General features: G+C 40.3%; 1 protein-coding gene across 21 annotated transcripts in view; it reads left to right on the top strand.

Annotated features, from left to right (window-relative positions):
• PARD3 (par-3 family cell polarity regulator) overlaps positions 1–22770 on the top strand; it is a 674219-nt gene that overhangs the window by 470000 nt on the left and 181449 nt on the right. For 19 of the 21 annotated variants that reach the window (XM_043563582.1, XM_043563576.1, XM_043563584.1 and 16 more), the window contains one exon: positions 2779–3010. In XM_043563582.1, coding sequence (XP_043419517.1) covers positions 2779–3010 — 232 coding nt within the window. Of the gene's footprint in view, positions 1–2778; positions 3011–7615; positions 7734–22770 lie in introns of those variants that run through there. The other 2 variants (XM_043563588.1, XM_043563587.1) reach the window with 1 other exon arrangement.

Raw genomic sequence — 22770 nt, 5'->3', positions numbered from 1 at the left:
ATAACCAACAGGAAGAAAAGCAAATAAAAAAAAATTTACCAATGTCCTTTGGAGCAGGAGAATGGTTCACAATTCAGATAACCCAGTGCAGAAGGAGGCAGACCTTTCTAAAATCAGTTTCATGGTTGCTAATCAGTCCTAGAGTTTGTGTACGTTTGATCTAGGTTCTTGATTGATTTCATCAACATGAGCCACAAGTCACAGCATTAAATGAATACACAGGATTGACAATAGGTTTCTGAAATACAATGCTGACTGCTGGAATTATCTTCTGGACAGACTGTGTAGTGAGTGCGTGATAGATGACCTCGACATGTGTTGTATGAAGCATGGAATTGAGCAATCACAAACAGAGCTGATGAAAGAAATGCATGAAAGTCTTGCTGAAGTACAACTGTATGGGACATGAGACTAGGAAGAGCCCCAGAGTGGGATTGTGCTAGTCCCAAACCTTTCTGTTTCCTCAGCAAGAAATGGAAGATGTTGGTCTAAATGACCTCCAAAGTACCTTCCGGATTTAGACATGGTGATGCTTTTATTCTTTAGCTGTACTAAGGCATGACCTGCTGGGATGAGAAATATGTTGGCTCATGTTTTTTTGTTTTTTTTCTAAATTTTTTTATGTTTATATTTATTTTTGAGAGAGAGACAGAACACGAGCAGGAGAGGGGCAGGGAGAGAGAGGAGACACAGAATCTGAAGCAGGCTCCAGGTTCTGAGCTGTCAGCACAGAGCCTGACACAGAGCTTGAACTCACCAACTACGAGATCATGACCTGAGCCAAAGTCAGCGTTTAACCCACTGTACCACCCATGTGCCCCTGCTGGCTCATGGCTAACTAAATGTGTTAACAAAAGGAATTGGACACTTTTTTTTTTTTTTTTGGTATTATCCTAAGTAGCTCTGGCATTTAAAAAAAAAAAAAACTTTATTACTTTGCAGTGGTCATGCCATTATTGATAGTCACTTCTCAGATTTGTGATGGTTTAATAGCAGAATACTGAGTTTGTTTTAACTGGTCTTATTATACTTTCATATTGTCTATTACTAACTGAATTGTCCCTTTGTGGTGGAGAAGCTAGACTTCGTGAATTTCACTTGAAGATACATTTACTTGTCTTAGAGGTCAGTTCTTTGTGAAATATTGAGAGAGGCTTAACTGTTCTATTTGGTTCTGTGTTAGAAGAAGCTCAAAAACGTTGATTCACGTTTTATTTGTTGATGTACGAGAATAAAATGACCTCAGAAGTCAAGGGGCAATCTGAATCCCCAATCATTGTTATGATATTTGGAAGAAAATCTTAGGCAACCAATCTCAGAAAAGATTTATGATAGTGGCTGTTAGTATATACATTTATTGTTTTTTAACAGAGAAATTCTCAAAATTCTTTTGCTAGGTGGAAACCTACTCTTGTTTTCTTGTCATTCTTTCAAATTAAAAGGTTTAGGGTAGCAGGATGCCTGGCTGGCTCAGTCAGTACAGGATGTGACTCTCAATATCAGGGTCATGAGTTCAAGCCCCATGTTGGGCATGGAGCCTTCTTAAAATAAATTAAAAAAAAAAAGTTTGGGGTATTGAAGTTCCCTTGGACCATACGCTTATTAAGTGCTGGTTCAAAGAATGGAATATTATTATCACTAAGTAAATTTTGTATCTGCAAACTTCAGGGGAGTGTGAGGCTATTGATTTACACATTTTCCTGACTTTACCCACCTTTGTAGATGGACATGAAGAGTTATTTAGGATTAGAAGATATAATTGCATTTGCTTATGATGTTGACCTTATTTGATGACAATATAAGGAGAAGCTCCAGAAACTGTAAAGATCAGTCTTCTCTGTTCAGAAATCACAAACGGACATATTTGGGAGCCTGAAGAAAGAAGTCTTTGTGCTGAAATTGGTGTGCTTACTAGTGAATGGCACAGTTTCACAAATTAATGAGGGGCCAGATTAGATCTACCTTATCTGTCCCCATGAGGAAAGGAAGCACTTGAGGAACTGCTTGTTTTCTTTGCATTTTGCAAATCCAGCCCACAGGACCCAGAGGGGTCTATGCTGTGTGACAAGGGCCTACTAATCCCTCCAGCTTGCATGCTGCGTATCAAGGAGGAGGTTACCCCAAGTGAATCAGCATCTGGCCAGAAGCGGCTTCTCTCTTTCTGTTGGCACATGATCTTCACATAGGAATACCCTGTGCATGGTAATCATCCACATCACATGTTCTGTTCTCATTCTCCTCACAAGCCAATAGCATAAGGGCGCCTGGCTGGCTCAGCTGGAAGAGCATGTGACACTTGATCTTGGGGGTAGTGAGTTCGAGCCTGTGAGTTGGGTGTAGAGATTATTTCAATAAATAAAAAGTGAGGGGCGCCTGGGTGGCGTCCGACTTCAGCCAGGTCACGATCTCGCGGTCCGTGGGTTCGAGCCCCGCGTCGGGCTCTGGGCTGATGGCTCAGAGCCTGGAGCCTGTTTCTGATTCTGTGTCTCCCTCTCTCTCTGCCCCTCCCCCGTTCATGCTCTGTCTCTCTCTGTCCCAAAAATAAATTAAAAAAAAAAAACGTTGAAAAAAAATTTTAAAAAATAAATAAATAAATAAATAAAAAGTGAAAAAAAAAAAAGTAAACAGCATTGCAGTCCAGGTTGATAGCAGGCTGTACAGCAGTAGAAAATGTGGGAAAGCAATATCTTCCCATGTATTTTAGCTTCCTTCTCTTTGTTCTTTTGGTTCACTGTATTCCTTATCCTTGTTTGTGTGTTTGTTTGTTTCTCTTCCAAGTGGAAGAAGACACAGAAGAAAGTTCAAGATCAGGGAGAGAGTCTGTATCCACTGCCAGTGATCAGCCTTCGCATTCTTTGGAGAGACACATGAATGGAAACCAAGAGAAAGGCGATAAGATGGATAGGAGAAAAGATAAAGCTGGAAAAGAGAAGAAGAAAGATAGAGACAAGGATAAAGACAAAATGAAAGCCAAGAAGGGCATGCTGAAGGGCTTGGGAGACATGTTCAGGTAAGTCTTCAACAACCCAAAACAGATGGTCGCTAAACATACGTGAGTGTGAGGTTAATACTAAATTTGAGAAGCACAGACTTGCAAACATTATCTCTGAAGTCCACCACAAATCTTTTCTCATTTTCAGTCTTCGCTATTATACTTGTAATTTGTACAGAATTTTGCTTTAGTTATTTCAGACCATTTTAGCAGCCTTAAAGATGAGATCTTGCCAACCATGTAAATAACTGTTGAAAGGAAGAAAGGACAAGTCTTCATTTTAGCTATGCAGAAGAGTAAAAGCCCCATGGAGACAAAGGGCTATTAAAGCAGTGTTTGTTCTTTTGTGTGTGTGAACAATGGTTCATTATTTAAATTTAACATAGAACTCAAGTTAGTGGTAGCATTTAAAGGTTCATTAATAACAAGTCTAATAAAAAATGTTGCAAATAGAGCTTCAATTAAGCTGTGTTGATTAATTTAATACTTATTACTTCAGTCTGTAAAGATTTCATTAAATGTAGTCTCTGGCTGTTTCCTGACAGTTGTTTTTGTGTCCCTAAATTATACTCTGGGATTACTTAGCATATCGTTTTTTTACAAATCATTGTTACACAGTAAAAGTGACAAGTTGTTCAGAAGTTGTACTGAAACTCTCCCATAAATGTTCATCTAAGGTGATTTATAATATTCAGGCATTTAATGTTAAATATAAAGATTGCTTGATTGTTCCATAAATTAAGCCCCTAAACATATCAAGATGATGGTTTGAAATTGAAAACATACAGCAGAGCCACTTGACTCTTCAAAAAGCAGTTACCCTGTATTAGGAATCCCTTCCTTTTAACTTTTTTTAATTGCAAAATGGGAACGAGAATTTTTATTTTCATGGAATTTCTTGATTTATGATCCTGAGGTTGACCTCAATAACTCAAGGAGTTAAAGATATGTCAAGCCTGCAAAGTTGAGGACTCAGGGCACAGCCTGCAGGCCACACCACACAACAGATGTGCTCTGTACACGTCTGATTAAATCGAGTGCCTGAAAGAAGTAACTATAGAGGTAGGTAACACAAAGCCTGGGCTGTTAGCCACATTAGCTTTAATCTAAATACAATGAGATTTCCATCTCCGATGCTTCAGGACACTGGGGTTCTCATAGTTTTACATTAGAGTTTTTCTTGTTTATATACTACTCCTGAATGTGTTTTCAGTCAGATCATCTTTCTTCATTATATTCCATGTCCAAGAATACTTACAGAATGAAATTGCTCTAACTACCACTTTATTTCAGTTTCTATGTTAGCCAGGGAGTGTTTCCTTTTGTATATGCAAACTGACGGCTCCGAAGCTGGCCCCTACCTAATGCACAGACAGAAGACCATTGCCCATCCTTTAAAATTTAAGGAATATATGTTACTGCCTTCTTTAAATGAGAGAATACAAAAGGGGAGGGTATCTCCCCGAGACTTACACATTCAACAAGAAGTGCAGTCTCATCCAAGTGCCCTCCTGAAGTCTCACTGAAAGCCAACGGCTTGTTAGTTTTCCTTCATCAGCCAACAGTTCTTAGGTAGACCTAGTGATCTGTTCTTCTTGTGGAATAAAAAATAAGAAAATTTCTGGTTTGTTTTTATAAAATATGTTATAAATTATTTCATTACAAATTATTTTTTTCCATAACTTACAACTCCAGAATAAGAGAGGCCATTTGGTAGATGTTTTCCTTTTGCGGCCAGAGGAGTGGAGAGTGTGAGGGCCTGGGGACATGTATGTTTCAAAGAGATCTTGACTAGTAACCCAACAGCCACCTTTTTGCTAAAAGTTCTGTAAAATACTATATGATGTTTTCTCTAGATCAAATTCTGTACATTATACCTGCAACCTGTAGTGAGAGCCAGCTTTGTGATTAAGAAGTTGACCCATTTGTAATTTCAAAGGCCTGCATATTTTCAAAAACCAACTTCTCTGGTTAGGTACAGGAGCTAAAGGTTTTTTTTGTTTGTTTAATTTGTTTTTTTGTTTTACTAAAAAATAAGCTTGTATTCTCCCAGTGTTTAAGAGTAGCTATTAAAGAAAATCACTATATTCATACCTTTCTGGGAACGTAGAATCAATGGTTTGCTAGAATCCACCCATGTTGGCTTGTGAGAACCAGTGGCTCAATGTTTAGAAATTTTGCCAAACACAGCCATTATAAAAATTAAATAAGTTTCATAAAAATCAAAAGCAATACTCAGAATTCACCACTTCCTAATTATGTTATCACATTTTATCATGATCTCTGCTTTCAAGGTTATCTACCCCTTTTGCACTGTCATGGTGCTAACACTTTATGCTGGTGCATAAACAGCTTTCCCCAGCTCCACCTTTACAACATTGTGTTGCCAGTTTAAAATCAGCCATACCATGGAAATGTACGAGTTCCACAAAACAGAGTTACTTCTCCTAGGAGATCAACACACCACCAAGTGAAGAATTGAATATATCTCAAGCAGAGTCTCAGTATCATGTCTGGTTTCCTCGAACATGGCTGTCTTCCATTTGGTTGCAAACCATTGCTTCCATCCTTGGGGAAGTGGCTGAAGCTTGCCAAACACTTCTTCAAAATGCTCTGAGAATAATTTATTAAACATAAAATAAGCTTTTTGTCTGATTGACAATTGGCTCTTAATCCTTCCTTCATACCATTATTTTATGTTCTAATAATTAGAGAAGACTCATAAAGGATTGTTAGATTTTTCAAAATATTTTGTAACTACCTTCCATACTTATTGAATCCTTTTGAGACTAATACATTCTCAGGTTGATTCTTACATAGAATTTTCTTTTTTAAAATAACATAGGGGAATATAGTCCGGATTTTAAATTAGTCTCTTCCTTTCTTTTTGTTCTCTTAAGGAAATAGCGTGTGATTTCCTTTGCAGTATTGCTTTTAAATAGCTTAAGCAAAATGTGTATGTGCATATACATTTCTTAGAAGAGTTTGTAAGGACTTTCAAGTGTGGCTGCCCACTGTAGGTCTGAAGTACAAAGCAGAGATGTGCGTGTGCATTTGTGTGTTTATTGTTATGATTTTGTTTCTGTTTTTTTGGTTCAGATAACAAAGAAAGAGCTAAGGGGCAGGGACATTAGATACTGGGAGTCTATCTTTCTAGGCATATAAACTTTTTCTCTTTAGTTGCTTGAAAAAGTAATAATATGTTTTCCTTCAAAAACAGGCTCATGGGCTCTTCTCCCAACCATCTCCCTCCATGGTCCCTGCAAACACACATACTCTATGCCTATCCCTATAAATTGTCTGTGATTTGAGGTCAAATTTGATGAGGGCCAAAAATATGGACCCTATTTTTAAAACGGCACCAGAGGAAACCATGCACATTGAATAAGTACTTTTATCGGGATAAACAGATGTCATGGTTTTCACACACTGAATGGTGGTTCCAAAGATGGTTTAATTATTGATAAACAGCTCTAGTAAAGAACGTTATGAATCATATAAATCAATCTTCTGTTTCTAAATTATGGACTATATGGAGTGCAAAAGCTGTCTTAATGTAAGTTTTAAATCGCAAATTCAAATCTATGTGAATTTGCATAACAAATGTAAAGTGTTTTATGTTTGTATGATTCTCTTTATATATGCTGCATCTTCTTTTGCACATAAGGACCTCCTGTTGCCTTAATTAAAATGGCTTTGTATCTAAGAAACCTGAGTGTGCTTACTAAAATAGGTAAACATGACTTGTCAATGTAATCATTGTGCAAAGTACAGAGCAGAGGGAGGGTCCGGCATTTTGACTCTTTGTTTATGTTTGATTCTCAGATACTTGGCTATTCAAAGTGAATATTTATTCCAAGATATTTTTGAGAATTCTGCAATTCTATGAAATAGTCAGTAAAGAGGGAAGGAACCAACTCTGTCCTTTAGAAGGGGCGAGATCTATTATGTAATATTTTAAATGTGTTCATTTTTAAAGGAAAGCCACCTTAGTTTCCATCTTTAAATGGAAATAATCCACAAGATAATAAAACCGCATATTAGGACAATATTCTCAGATAGTAAGTATGAAAAACTATGTGTTGCCCTTTTTTCCAGCCCTCAAGTACGATTTGATATTGCTTTGCCTGAAAGATTAGACTTGTTATCTTTTGAGTGTCGTGGAATTGTGTGTACGCTAAAACTAAAGGTCCTTAGACTTGACCTTACTCTGTACCGCTTAGATTTATTTTGTGCTTTTGTCCATATGTGAGAGCTGAGAACCTATCACTATGGAAGGCTAAAGCCAAAGTAATGTTGCAATATTACCATTAAAATTGAATCCTCCAATTACGTTTAAAATGATTACCTGTGTCCCTGCAGCATTGTTTTATTCAGTTCTGTTAGAGGAAATCGGTAATTTAGTTTGAAACCTTGTTTGGTTGAAATCAGATACACTGCTCTCTTTCCCCTTTTAGAATATGGTAGTTTTCCGAACACAAAGAACATGATCAGATTTTAAAACTTAATGTTGTAGTTTGGATTACATTCTTTAGGCTTTGGGAGAATAACAAACAGGAATTGTTGTTACTTCCCTTACCTGTACTTACTAACTGTGTTGTCTATACCGTGTTTCTCATTTAGCCTTGCCAAACTGAAGCCTGAGAAGAGATGAACAACAAACCAGATTCAAAAAGGTCTTTGAGAAGCACATATTGCACAGTTGATTTTTAAAGCAAACAATAAATTTACTTTTAATGAATTCTTAGTGGCTGTTGACAAATTTTGTTTACGACATCAGCAGTTTTGATGGTTTAGTAATTTCCATATTAATCAATTTGGAACTTTTTCATCTTGATTTCGAGCTTGGGGGTTTAAATTACTGCTTGAAAAGGCAGAGAGTGTTTTTTCCTATCATTTGTATTAGCCCCTTTTCATAGCGGAAAACCATAGTCTAGCTGCTGGCGTATTCAGAAATCATCAGCACACACCAATCAGATGTTGGAATCTGCTTCGAGATGATGTAATGTACTAGTTTGATTTCTTAAACAACACGGTGGCTAAGGACACATGCAGGTGGTGGGTTAGCAGTCCGAGGGTAGTGAGGTGTGTGGGTTGGGATTGTCACCCATCAGTTGATGACCAAATTGGCCAGTTTGCAAGGTACTTTTTAGTCCCTTCGTGGGTTACAGGGTTTAAATAAACAATGGGGGTTAGGACAATATCTGTGCTTCCCTTATCTGTGCTTGGGGGTGGCTGAACCAGCAAGTCCTTCCCGGGGAAAAGTAGAGATACTTTGGCAAATAGTAATTCTGAGATTTGCTGAGACCACAGGGAGTTGAGAGCACACACTCCTTTATAAAAATGTTTCTGGCAAGAGTCTGCCTGACCAAGTGATGTAATCACAGCTCTGTCAACGTGCAGGTTGATCTGAGACTGTCCATACTTTAGAATGAAGTTTTCTGCTTATAAGAAGCCTTAACTGACAATCTCTCCATTCTTCACATCTTCAAAATTGCAGATAAGACTCCACCTAGTTAGCTTTATTCTCTGCGAATGTTGGAATTGTATCCTACTTAAAAATAAATGTGATGAAGAAACAGAACCATTTAATAAAGGGTGTTGAGAGTTGGGGTGTGTGCCTGTGAGGACAGAACTGTGCTCAGACTTGGTAGCAGCTGCAGTCCGGCCTCACCCCGAGACCCTCCAGGCAAAAGCCCTCACCTGTACTACAGAAAGGAGACACCCATAACAGTGTTTATTTGTTCATGTCGGAAATATCGAGACTCGTAGATTTTTATGGCTCAGGCCTAATTGCCCTGCGGATTAATGCGACGAGTTTCACATTGGTAAAATTAAATGGCATTCTGTATAAACTGCTGGCGATTTAGGGAATGCAGTTAAAATGCACCTGCGGAAAAGTCTGCCCATCTTTATGAAATGCAGGCACAGGACTTTGTAATAGAAAGAAAAAAAAAAGAACTCAAAAAGATAGAGTTTGCATAATTTTACTTGTTTTCCTGTTTGTTAGCAGGACAGAGACCAGCCCCGTTGTATGAGTATACATGCTGGGGGGATTCCTCGGAATAAGTTTCGAATTTGTAAATCCCAAGGACTTAATGTATGCTTCTCATTTGAATGGAAACAGAGATTCCCATTTTTAACACAGGAAAATAAGTGTCAGATGGACCTGTTAGCAGAGACAAGTTCTAGGGTAGCTGATCTCATATTCTTCTAGAATTCTTCTCTTTCTTGTTAGCAGTTTTAAATAGAGAACCTCTGACATCGACAGCACTGCAGTTGACTGCGAGGAAGCCAGAGGAGGCACCAAGCATGACGGCGAGGCCTTTCTGAGACCTTTTCTGATGTTCTTTAACGCTTCTTTTCCACAGACCTGTGGCATGAATATAGAACACGAGTGTCAAGGATGACACCTACTTTATAGTCTCCGTAAAGCAAACCTTTTCGTAAAAGAAATTTTTGACAGTTCTGAGATGCTAAGTCAATTTCAATTCCAGACGGTGTAGAAAATGGAATCTTTTTCTCTGCAATTGATGTGAAAATTGAAGGCTAGTGACTATTCGCTCTCTAATAACACAGGGTAAATAAAAACTATCACACCATTGAAAAATGTACTGGAAGACAGGCCAGGCTAATGACATTTACTGCAACATATATTGGAAATATTCTTTCTGAATGTTTTTATTTGTTTACCATTAGAGGTTCTATATCTGTCACATTAAATATAATGGGTCCAAGTGCCTGGTATTCCTAAATATATTTTTGTCAAGCCACAAATTATCATATAAAGATAATTGTTTCACTCTTTCAAATACTCTTTTAACGAATTCACTGGGGAAGTGACCTCTTACATAATTGAATGTTAGATGGCTTTCCTGTGACCTGTTTAATAATAGCCAATTCAGAAACAAAAGACTGAAGTTGGATTAAATTTCATATCATAGTCAAATAGCCATGTGTCCTGTTAACCTTTCTACTTCTTTGCTTTTTAGAATGGATGTGCTTTAAGCTAAGGCCAATACCCGTAGAGCCGTTCCGATCCTCTCTTGCTCATTCTGGCACATTGCTCTGGCAACACCCTCCCTCTCCGGCATCATCAAGGATTACCCTTCTCTACTGGATCATTCACTTTGTCCCACACTCTGCTGTTATTTCCTCCATCTTAGAGGAAAGTCCACCTTAACCTCCCTACTCTTTCAACTACTACCTCATTTCTCTCTGATGCATCATAACAAACCCTTTGATAAGTTTGTATTTGTTGTCTCCATTTTCCTGTTCTGCCTTAAACTCCCTTTGGTGAAGCCTCATCCCCCTTGGCTCCACAGCCTTTCTCTTGTATGTCACCAAGGGCCTCCTCATTGGTGAGTCTTCCCTGTGCATTGTCACCTCACCTTGGTCTGCCCACAGCACTTGGCACATTGACTGTTGCTCTTCTTTGAGCTCACCCTTGCTGGGCTCTCTGCCTTCCTTTCTGCCCACTCTAGTTCCATCCCCTCTGCCAGTCCTGTGCCATGCTCTGCCCTCCAGATATTGGAGTGCCCCCAAACTCAGGTCTTATCTCTATTCTCTTTTTCTCTTTTCATTAACACAGAGTTTTTATATGCTTAAGAAACAGAGCCTCTGGACTCTAAATACAGTCTATGGGCAGATGACGCCCAGATTCACATTTCCTGTCTGGGCATCTTCTTTGAACTCTAGATTTATGGGTCTTACATCTTCTTCATGTGCTTACTTGACCGTCGACACTTGACATGATCCCAACTCAGTCCAAATAGTGTCTGGAACTGTTCCTCTCAGTCTTCCCCTCTCAGATAATAGCAGCTGTGTTTTTTCACTTGGTTAGGTCCAAAACCTTCAAGTAATCCTTGACTCTTAGGTTTTCCTTACATTCCACATCCAGTTTTGATGTACAAAAGCAAAAGCCCTTTTGGCCTATAATTTCTATAAAACCCCGGTATTTTTCAGTACCCACATCCTCTGCCTCCTGCATTCCCCACCCCCCAACACGTTTCCTGCTTCCCCCTTGCTTCTTTATGATACATTCTCAATACTGCAGAGAGAAGTCACGTCCTTGCCTTCCTCTGCTCATCCCCCAGCAGCCTTCCACGTCATACAGAGGAAAGGTCAAAATCTTTAGAGTCACCTTTGGGCCCTCTAGGACTTGCCTTCCACCCTCAGCCTCTCTGAACTCTTTCCTTCTCCTCTTGCCTTTGCTAAGATTCCTCCAGCTGCACTGGCCTCTCTTCCCTCCACTGCCAGGTCCACTCGAGTCTTTGTCCTTGCTCATCTCTCTACCCAAAACAATCTGTTCTCAGATACCCACAGGTTGACGAAGGTCAGCTTTCGGGGGGATGGGCCAACCTTACAAACATCACTCCCTCCCACCACGACACTTCCTTTCCCACTTTTTGGCATTACTTTTTTCCTTTGCACTTACCACCACCTAATACCTGATGTGTCACACTTGGTTTAATCATTGGTTGACAGCCATCAAGGATTGGGAACCCTTTTTCTCTATGTCCCAAGCAGACAGCCTGGTGCACAGTTAGTGCAACAGATGCCAGGTGGCCCGTATGCCCTCAGCACTTCCTCCAGCCTCCAGCCCAGCTCTGCTTCTATGCCTGAGACCTCTCAGGCCATGCAAGGAAGCTCTTCTTTGTGCAGGACCGCCAGAAAAGCCCTTGCAGTAACACTGCCTCAGAGCAGCCATCAACCAATGACCCACGAAGCCACTGTGAAAGCACTCCTGTCCCTGTGGCCCATACGGTTATAATGTGCAGGCCGTGTGGTCCTCAGACCTGGAGCGCAGCAGGGCCTGGGAACCTGTTGGAAATGCAGAATCCTAGGCCCAGCCCAGACCTCTTGCCATCAGAATCTGCAGCCCAACAGCCTTAGAGATTCCTGTGCACGGTCCAGGTGGGAAGGCCAAGCAGCCCCTCCCAACCTGCTCCCAGGGTTTGCTTCAGGCTTGAGCTTCCTGGGCCACAGTTGTAACTGGCTTGAGAACACTCTTTTTGGGCTGCTTTTCCTCCCTCCCCCTACCATTCCCTTATCCCACTGCCCCGAATCCTTGTCTCAGGATCTGCTTCTGGTGAAATCCAGACTCAGATGTGTTTGCCGAATGAATTAATAAATAAAGTTCCTAATGTAAGTGGTGACAGTATATGTGAGGAATTTCTACCTGGAGTAATTCTGCAATTTCTGACAAGCGGTCACACCAGGGCAGTGCTGGTGTTTGCTCCCATCTTTGGAAGATGATGTCACTTCTGAAGCCTGCCTGTAACTGAGCAAACAGTCCCCAGAGAGCAGGCCTTTTCACGCTCTACATCATGTCCTTTGGTTTATTGTTCAAGTTACCATTTTCCCTGCTCTTAGTAGCTATCAATGATTTAAGTATTATCTGTTACATCAGACTTTAAAAAAGATACGATTTCCAAATTAAATCCTTCATGCCAAGAGTCCCCAACCTTCAGGCTTTGGGTTGTATAGTGGAGGGGTCACAGATGCAAGCAAGCAAGGAGCAAATGCTAAACTTGCTCTATTAATGCCTTCCTAAACCTTACAATGTCAAGCTCAGGAGATGCTGTAAGATTCTGTCCCTTACAGAAGTCAGAACCCTCGCTTTCCTCTTCACCAGCTTCCCAAGCAACAGCTGCAGAGAATGAGCTGATGAAAGGCCCTCTCCCTTCTGAAGACCACGCCCACATCGGTTTACAGGCCTTGTCACCTGCAGGTGCCACCACCCATAGATGGCACTCTGGAGTTTTCTCTTTTCCCTACCTGCCCTAGAGAGAGGACCCTTAGCTGAGCACTGAGGGCCCAGCCGCTCCAGGGGCCTGAGATGTTCCTGAGTCTTACTTGAAGTGTAGTTTGGGGGTGGGGCCAACTGTACCTCATTAGTTTCTCCTTCAATACCACCTTGAATATTTATATTATAACTTACATCTCTTCTGTGTGAAAATGCTCTCTCTCTCTGGTTTACATAACAATTTCAGTCCTTAAAAAAAAAGTAAATAAAAGAACAAGTTTACAATTCTCTGTCCAAAGGAACAGGGACTTTGAACTGAACTGACGCTAACCACGTAATATCCCTACTTTTTGTATAAAGGTTTCTCTGTTTCTACTCTTCTGTTTCTAACTCTTAAGAGAGTTACCCTTTATCTCCTCTTGGCACATGTTTCTGATTTTGTTGGGTAACATGCTGGTCATTAGGACTTCCCTAAAGAGAAAAGGCATTCCTCATGTGTTGTACTTTCACCAGTACTCTGGCTAGCACTTAGCATTCATAGAATGTTGATATTGGTGGACAGTCTGCTAAGAACATTATTTCTATGACCCATTTAATCTTCATTAATATCCCTGTAGGGTAGGTGCTCTTTTTAGTTCCATTTTATGGATAAACTGAACACAAAGGTTCAGGGAGGTACTGATGGCCAAGGTAGAGCAACACTAAATTTGAACATTGGTCCACCCCTAGGGCCATGTTCCTACCCACTCTGCTGGACCACCTCACCCTTCTTAGTCTCTTCCAATGTGTTCTACTGCCCTAAAGCCCTGTATGAGAGCCAAGATTGCTATGAGGTTAATCATGTGAAGTGGCATTGCTATGGTAGTCATGAAAAAATAGAGATTCCTGTTGCTAGCTGGGAAATGTGGAAGTTAGTATCCTTTAAGCATGACTTTTAATTTTTGTTCCTATTTGATTTCTTAGCATCCTCTGTCTATGGTCCTTTCTCTCCCAAAATAATTCTTAAGGACTTAGGAATTTTACTGTTAATTTAAAAATTACTTGTTGCCACATTTCTTCCCCCACACCTGACCCTCAAACCTGTCTATATTGTATCCTGAATATTAGTGATGAGTTAAAAAAAAAAAAAAAAAGGTTAGCTTTGTCCCTGCTCTCTTCTTTCAAGATGGCCATATAGTCCTATAAATGCTTTAAGTCCTTTACTGTTTTTTCCCTCATTTTCCTCTTACTGTATACCTTCTTGTATCTCAGATCTTGCTCTACTGCTGCTGTTTCTTTCCTTTTATCCTTGTTAAAATAATCATGAGGCCATTCTTTTTCTCAGAATGTTTTCACAGTCTTCATTTCCTCTGCGAATCTTCTGATGTGTTGTACTTTCTTTCTGTCACTTTCTCCCATGCCCCGTCAGTGCCACCTGGATCAGCAAACTTGCCAGATCCTTGGATGTGCCAGAGACCATGGCTCAGCCTTTAGGGACCTTCCTCTTGAGAGACAAGTCAGGCTTGGGGCTGCCTGCCTCTCAGGCACCTGCATTGTGTCTATCTTGATCCTCATACCTGGCCTTGGCACATTTCCACTGCTGCTTGTAGAAAAATAATCTTTTATCTAATCCCTGCTTTTATAACTACTTTAGTCATTAGGAAAGCATCCCAGGTTTACTAGAATTTCAGTTTTCTTTTCTTTTCTTTCTTGTATTTCTTTTTAGGGTATAGTGTTAATTTTTTTTTTTTTTTGAGGAAATGATAGCATCAATTTAATCTTAGGTCGATTCTGCAAGTTTTAAGAAAGTAAACTTTGGACCCACTGTAGAAAGGTATTCTAACAGGATGGACATTTTCCTTTGGTGACCTTTCTAGAACATAGCAACAGCCAGATGCTTAGAGCATAGTGGCAAAAGACTGATAATCATTGACATAGAATGTTGTGTACTATATGCCTGAGTTGTCCTAGCCACACTGGGGGAAAGGTGATTACCTGAAAATAAATTTGGTTTGATGCATCCCAACATTCAGGTAAGTGTATTTGCAAATGAGCAGTAAATCTCCTGATGGGGAATCATATTCAGCACTTAATGATAAGTATCCTATTAAAGACGAACTTTCACTGTTCCTCTGCAAATTGGCAGGTGAGAGGCACAGATCTGGAACCAAGGATGTCTGCAGCCTGTGAAGTGTAGCCTGACGCTGTGCATGTCCTGCATGGGTGCTCCTGACAGGAAGGGCTGGTTTCCTGAGGTGGGCCAGGTGTGGGCTCCTGGCCCTGATCACTGCTCCAGGGAACCGCTTCCTTCTCCCACCATATCCGGTCCCCACTTCTCTCACCCTGCCAGCTGTGGTAGTATGTGCTCTGAGGCAAGCCCAGGAAAACATGCACCCACATGCCTTACGCAAAGAATAACCAGGGGAGTGAGGTAACTTCTGAGGGTTTCACTGCTCACCTGGCAAAATCGTTTCTAGTGGTGAGCAAGTGGAGTTTTTTCAAGGCTGGTTATGGAGTATACGTGATTTCTTAGTAATTTTGAAGTAAAGCCATTCATTTATACATTTGACAAGTGTTCACTGGAGGCCTGCTGTATGCTGGGCACCATCCTGGGTGCCAGGGATTTGGGTGTAACTGAGAAGATGAGGCAGCACCACGGTGGCCCTTGTGGAGGGGGGACTTTGGGTGAGTGTGCCCAGCCCAGACTAGGAGTCAGAATATCTCCCTCCAGAAGATGGCATTATAACGAAATCCAAAAGGTGTTTTGAGTTCTCTTTTTCAAGGGGGTTTTGGGGGAAAGGAGCACTTTGTATCAGTGGGACTCGGGATCTTGACATGATCCTCAGTAAGAAACCTATTTTACCTTGCAACCCAGAGGACGCACACACACAAGCAACTGAGACAAACCCTTTAATACTTGCCCTTCCTCTGTGTAGTGTGCTGTGATGCGCATCGCTGGCAGGCAACAGCGGGTGGTGGTTAAGAGCCTGGACTCTGAAGTTAGATCACCTGGGTCCAAATCCCAGCTGTACACTCACCAGCCTTGTGTTTGGAGCAAGTTAACTAACCTCTTTGTGCTTTACTTTTCTCAGTTGTAAAGTATGGATAAGAGTGGTACCTGCCTCACACCATTGTTTTGAAGCTAAAGTGAATTAGTGATATGTACAAAGCACCTTAGAACTCCTCCTCATACAAAGAAAGAAAGCACTATGTAAATGTTAGCTACTCTTGATGTTACTATTATTATTCTGTAATTCACTTTTTTTGAAAATGCCAGGTGAGTCCTACCAAATCAATTTTACGTTCTCAATGGGTTGCAATGCCCAGTTGAAAAATACTATTTAGGTGGCAGAAATGCTGTAGGTTTGCAAGGCTGGGCTGAGGTTGGGTGGGGAGAAGATGGGGGGGAGGAGCTGTTAGGGAGGCAGGTGGCCGCTCATAATGGACTCATGGTATAGTTTGTACCTGATGTTAAGAACAAAGAGAAGCCATTGAAGAGAATGGCTTGATAAATTTACATTTTTTGGAAAATTTAAAGATGGCTTCAACAGCAGTGTGTGGACTAAAGAGCAGGCCCACAGAGTGTGCCAGGAACTCCACTGGGCAGCTGTTAGAAAAATGATGACCAGCCATGGTGGTGGCCTTGGGGACAGAGATATGATATGTGTTTCTCAGGAGGAATCTAGAGGTCCTGGTGATGTAAAAAATGAGAGAGAAAAAACATTAAGAAATAATTCCTACAGTTTTGGCCTGATGAACTGGATTGATAGTGCTACACTGACTAGAAAACCCTGGAGGAACATGGTATTTGGAGAAAATGGGACACAGGGACTCTGACTTGCACTTGTCTGTGACACACCCAGTAGGGGTCGCTGGTGAGCAGCTGAGGGAGAGGGGCTGTAGAGATTTGAAGTCCAAGACAAAGAAGGTGACATTTGAAACCATGGTAGTATTCATGGAAGGGCTGTCTGGGATGTGTGGGTGCAGGGAAGGAGGAGCAGGGAAGGCCAGAGCTCTGAGGACCCTTCAAATATTGGGGGCAGCTTAGGGCGGGGAGTGGGGTGGTGGAAGCTTTTGGTGCATCTATCTGCTGCAGATAGAAGGAAACCAGAAGATTATGCTCATTAAAGCCAAGACAAGAGTGTCTTTTATTAATTAGAAGGATGTGATCAACAGTGTTTCTGCTGAGGAGTCACTAGGACTTGTGGCCTTGGCTGCAAAGGAATTACTAGCATCAGTAGATGTCACTGGACCAATTTTGAATGGTTACCTATTTTACATCGTATACTTTAGTGTTTCTGTGTGATGCCGGTACAGACAGAATCTCTTGACATAATTCTTGTTCTAAGTTAAGGATATCATATATTATTTCCTGTTTTAAGAAGCAAGCTCTTTTTTTCCAACACTCTCTACACACAAAAAACCTGCCAGATGTCTACATTTTCTAGCAATAACCTTTTAAGTGACACATTAATACCAATTGCAGATTTTCACAAAGAATTACATAAATTAGAATATGAAGGATTAATTTTTTTAAGTAAATTGTTACCAAAATATAACTTGGAAGAGAAGCAAATTTAATGATTGGTTTTGTTGACTATGGGATCACTTCCTTCAGTGGTGAGAGGATTTCTCATTCCTTCTCTGCTTTATCTTTTCCCCTATGTGTTGGCAGGTATGTCACTGCTGAGCATATGACCAGAGTAGGTGTGATCCCGATGACATCAGCTGCTCTAAATTATGATAATACCTTACTTCCAATTTTCTCTCATGTTTACAAAACCAAAAAAGTACTTGGGTCAGATAAATAGCTTGCTTCCTTAAAATGCCAGCTTTAAAATTACTTTTCTTTAAAGCCTTTTTTAATTTTTTTTTATTTTTTTTTTTTTTAATTTTTTTTTTTTCAACGTTTATCCATTTTTGGGACAGAGAGAGACAGAGCATGAACGGGGGAGGGGCAGAGAGAGAGGGAGACACAGAATCGGAAACAGGCTCCAGGCTCTGAGCCATCAGCCCAGAGCCTGACGCGGGGCTCGAACTCACGGACCGCGAGATCGTGACCTGGCTGAAGTCGGACGCTTAACCGACTGCGCCACCCAGACGCCCCTAAAGCCTTTTTTTAAATTGTGACATTTAACCATGTAACCATTTAAGTAGGAGTCCTCAGTCTATACTTGCATACATTTTCAGACCGTGTTTCTCAGAACCAATTTTCTCGAGATTCATAAGTGCCTCCATTCCTGTAGCTTAAAAAAAAAAACCTTGAATAAACTGCAATTTACAGATATCTTGTGTTTCAAGGCAACACTGTTCATCTTCTATGTTCTATCCAAAGGGATATAAAGTTGTGGATACATTCAAACTATTAATGCTTTATGTAAACTATTGAAATTGATATATTGAGCGTGTGCCCATTATTTTTAGTTTGTTGCCTTCTCTGAAGAGTTCCTCGCTGTGCTCTGCCTATCTGCATCATTTTTAAAACCTTTTTATTATTTTTTACAGGCTTATTCAATATCATCAATCATTCTATGTATTATGCACTTTATAGTCATTGTTGCGTTCAAAATCATTTCAACTAGATTTCTTGCTAGAAATATATTTCCCATGAAAGTAGATAATTAGATGTATTTCCTGCTGTGACACAATTTTGATATCTTTTATATTTTCAATAATAAAATATTATAAACCAAGTATTATCTTTTAAAAAGTAGAAAATGAAGCTAGTTAGCTATTGTTTGGTCATAGATACCATTACGATCTTTAAATAGGTTACTCCTAAGATTTTAGATCTGCCTTATCAATTTTAATGAACAAATAGAGAAAAATGTATGTAACATTTTCCCTATGGAACTCTTTTTTGGAAAGGTCCCATATTTAAATATAGTTTTGTCTATATGGGTCTTATTACCTTTACTGTAACGATTTTATGATTTTACTCTTAGAGTAGACCCCTATCTATTTAGTCTGGCAAAATTTCTTTGAACAATATTTTTCTCGTGCAATGGCAACTATGTAATTCACTAAAGCAGAATACTCCTACTATTTTCAGGTAGTCTGGTCAACAATGGGAAAATGCCTTTTCATTTAGAAGTGTCCTCTGCTGTTGTGTCTACATGCAGCTGATGGGCAGCTGTCTAATTTAGAGAGAAAACCCTTATTAACAGCCAAAATAAAAGAGAGTATATGAAGGCGTCTCTAGTCACCAACTGTAGAATACCCAAATAGCATCAGAAACAATGAGGAGAAAATGCAAATCATTTCCGACTCATGGAATGTTGTTTTCTTCTCATTTTCGTACTAAAAGTCTTTCAGCGGGAGTAGCAGTGTTGGCCTGAAGAGAAGAGGCTTCATTTGGGTGGTTATTTTCAGTTGTCTCAATTAGTTCTGTTCTTGAAAGGCTGTTGGCCACCGTGGATGGACTTTGAGGGTGACGTCTTTCAGAGTAAATTAGTTGCTGGGACCTGGGGGGCTGAATAGTGAAGTATGGATGTGAAGATGGGATCATTTACAGAGATGCTGCAAATAATATATTTTCCTTTTCTCTGTTTGGAAAGCCAAATGTATGAAATACTCTTCTTGCCTTCTTATCTCCATGATTTTATCTGTAAAATATTGTTTTGGTTGTAGCACAGGCCCAAGTAACTGTCGTTTAAACGAGATAGGGCTCATTTGTCTCTAAAACAAGTCTGGAGATTGGCAGTCCAAGGCTTGCATGGTGGCTTCAGAAGGTCAGCAAAGTCCTGCCTCCCTTCAGTCATCTTTACTATGTTTTTCATTTTTTTTTTAACTGTGGTAAAATAGTCATGATATTTACCACCTTAACCATCTTCCAGTGTGCTGTTTAAGGGCCATTAACCACATTCACATTGCTGTGCAGCTATCACTACTGTCCACCCCAGAACCCTCTTCATCTCACACAACCTTAACTGTATCCTTTAAATGCCAAACCCATTTCCCCTCCCTGACCCATAACAACTACCATTCTGCTTTCTGTTCCTCTGAATTTGACTCTCCTAGATACTTCATATAAGCGGAATCATACATTATTTATCTTTTTGTCACTGGCTTATTTCACTTAGCATCATGTCCTCAAGGTTCATCCATGTTGTTGTTAAGTGTCAGAATTCCCTTTTCAAGGCTGAACACTATCTCGCTGTACATGTAGCTCACATTTTGTTTATCCATTCATCCATCAATAGACATTTAGTTTGAGTCTATCTTTTGGCTTTTTTTGTGAATAATGCCACTATGAACACAACTGTCTTAAACATGTATTTCTACCTTTGTTGTCACTTCATGGTTAAAACTCTAGCCATCTTATCAGAATTCTAAGCAAAAGAGGCAGGAAAGGGAAAGGGGAACTTTCAGTGGAGTCAGCCCCCTTTCTACCAATCATTCTTGAAGTCCCATATCAATTTCTATGGCCACAATTTATCAATAACAATGATAATAAAATAGTATTTATTGAGAGCCTATGTGTGCCAGTACAGAGCGAATGTATAATTCCTTTCATTCTCAATATAAACCTGTGAGGATGGTTGCATTTTACTAAGGAGGAAATTGAGGCTCAAAGAGGTTAAGTGTGTTGTCCAAGCGGAATGAGTCATGTGACTGTGTACGCCACATAGCCAGGAAGAGGAAAAGCTGGGATTTTTGACCCAGAAATCTGGCTGCAAATGTTTACACTCTTAACTGCTGTCTTCTGTCTTCTGTTCCTATTCTCAAAGGAACCAAGGGAAAGTAATTTTATGTCAACTAGGCGCATTTCCTCTCCCTGCCAAACCAGGGTTCTACTTCTAAGGAGGGAAAGGAGGATGGATATTGGAAAGGCAGCACCTGCTATGGTGAGTCTGCTCCTGGGAAACCTCTATGAGTCATTGTTTCTGAAGACAGGTGGCCTCAGGCCTCTGAAATTGGAGCTGCTTTATAGCACTGGGCTGCTGTTCACCCTCATTCTACTGTGTTGGCCGAGACCAGCCACTACTGGCCAGATCATTTTGGCTTAGCCAAAAAGACAGGAAGTGGACCACAAATACTAGAAAACCTTATTATATCTACCACTTGAAATGGTCATGGTCTTACCAACTTAGCCTAGAGGAGCTACCTAGAAATGGAGGAAGGAATGAGTGTATGGGTATTTTTGTTAGAAAATCGTATCTATTATATTGAGGGATGATTTCTGCCAAGAGTTTAAAAACATGATTGTGTTTAATCTTTGCTACTACTATTTTTTTAGAGATAATATTTTTATTATTTAACAGTGCCAATTGTAACACTTCAGATAACTACATCTTTCTGATTTTGGAGTACAAGCTCTTAATCAGTGTACTAATGTTGATTATACTGACTTTGGTGCCGTTTTTATGGATACATTCCCCAAATGTATTCTTGGGTTACAGCATGCTAGATCTTATTTTCTGGGACTTAGATGGTCATTTGCCTTCAATCTTAACCATCTCAGTAGAAAGAGACTTCCTTCTTCAGTATTTAGGAAGTAGTCCTTAAATAAATGGGGCATTCTTGGGTGAGGACCAACATACATTTTACTGTCCTTTGAGCCCTCTTCTTATTCTTTGTAAATAATGAAGCTGTTGCATTGAACTTAGTTGTTTATCTTAAACCCTAGCCCAGTGGTTCTCAACCCCCAGGGTTTTGCTCCAGAGGGGACTTTTGGCAGTGTCTGATGACTCACTGGGTTGTCACCAGCAGGGAGGAGTGCCACTGGCATGTTGTGGGTACAGGCCATGGATGCTCCTGAACATACTATGATGCCAAAGAGAGCCTGCCACCCCCACCTCACCTCTACATAGGATTGTCTGGGCCAAAATTTCAATTATGCCACAGTTGAAAAAACTGTGTCCCTATCCACACTGACTGCTCTGTGACATGTGTTTGCATTGTTGATCTTCAGATAAGCTACCCAAATGCTTTAGTATCTTATGCTCGGTTGTCCTTGGATCCCCCGTCGGCAGCTTATTTCAGTTGTTACTCTGTATGGAGGAACACTGCCCCAGTGTCTTAGTGGATGCTTAAGGGTTAAAATTACATTGAAAACTTTCACGTATTTTACAACGCACGTGGTGTTTCACCATTGAAGATGCTTACATAGTGAGTGATCCTTCTTAAAATTTATTTTTAATATGATTTCAGTGTAATAAATACAGATTTTACTTTGTGAACTGCCAACATATAAAATAACATAAACAACCTAAGAGACGTTCAAAGAGGCTGAGGTCAGTCTAAGAGGGAGACAAGTATTCTGTGATAGAAAGAATTGGGGATGTAGATTTGAAGCTGTCTCTTCCCAACCCAGTTCTAACACCTCTGACACTTAACCCGTCAGCCTCAGGTTCCTCCTCACACATTTCCTTCTCATGTTCCTCTAAGAACTAAATGAAAGAATTTGTGTGGAAACCTTTTTGGAATTTTAATTTTTTTTTCCAATGTTTTTTATTTATTTTTGGGACAGAGAGAGACAGAGCATGAACGGGGGAGGGGCAGAGAAAGAGGGAGACACAGAATCGGAAACAGGCTCCAGGCTCTGAGCCATCAGCCCAGAGCCCGACGCGGGGCTCGAACTCACGGACCGCGAGATCGTGACCTGGCTGAAGTCGGATGCTTAACCGACTGCACCACCCAGGCGCCCCCTTTTTGGAATTTTAAGATGTTGTACGTCTGTCAGCTCATGTTATTCATTAAGTTCTTTTCTCATGGGCTTCTCTTCCCTTAGATTAATTATTCCTGCATTAGTTTATTAGCTTCTAGATAGGTATTCTGAGTGGCTTTGCTAAAAAAAGATGTATAGGTTATTTCTATCCTTTGGGGGTAGAAATAGATCTATTTATATTATATACTATCCTCAACAAAGTGAGATTTGCTAATACCCCATGATTATACACACTAGTTTAGGGCAGACAGTTTCAAACCTCAGCCAAGGAAAAGCAGCATAATGATATCCTGTAAAAGCAGACGTAACTGGGGAGACTTGAGAATTTAAACTGATATCCGTGGTATTGGCTCTGGTTCCAGGACGGTTTATTGGACAAAC

This window comes from Prionailurus bengalensis, chromosome B4 (genome assembly GCF_016509475.1).
Source record: "Prionailurus bengalensis isolate Pbe53 chromosome B4, Fcat_Pben_1.1_paternal_pri, whole genome shotgun sequence".
Taxonomy (NCBI): domain Eukaryota; kingdom Metazoa; phylum Chordata; class Mammalia; order Carnivora; family Felidae; genus Prionailurus; species Prionailurus bengalensis.
This window is presented reverse-complemented; position numbering and strand designations above follow the sequence as displayed.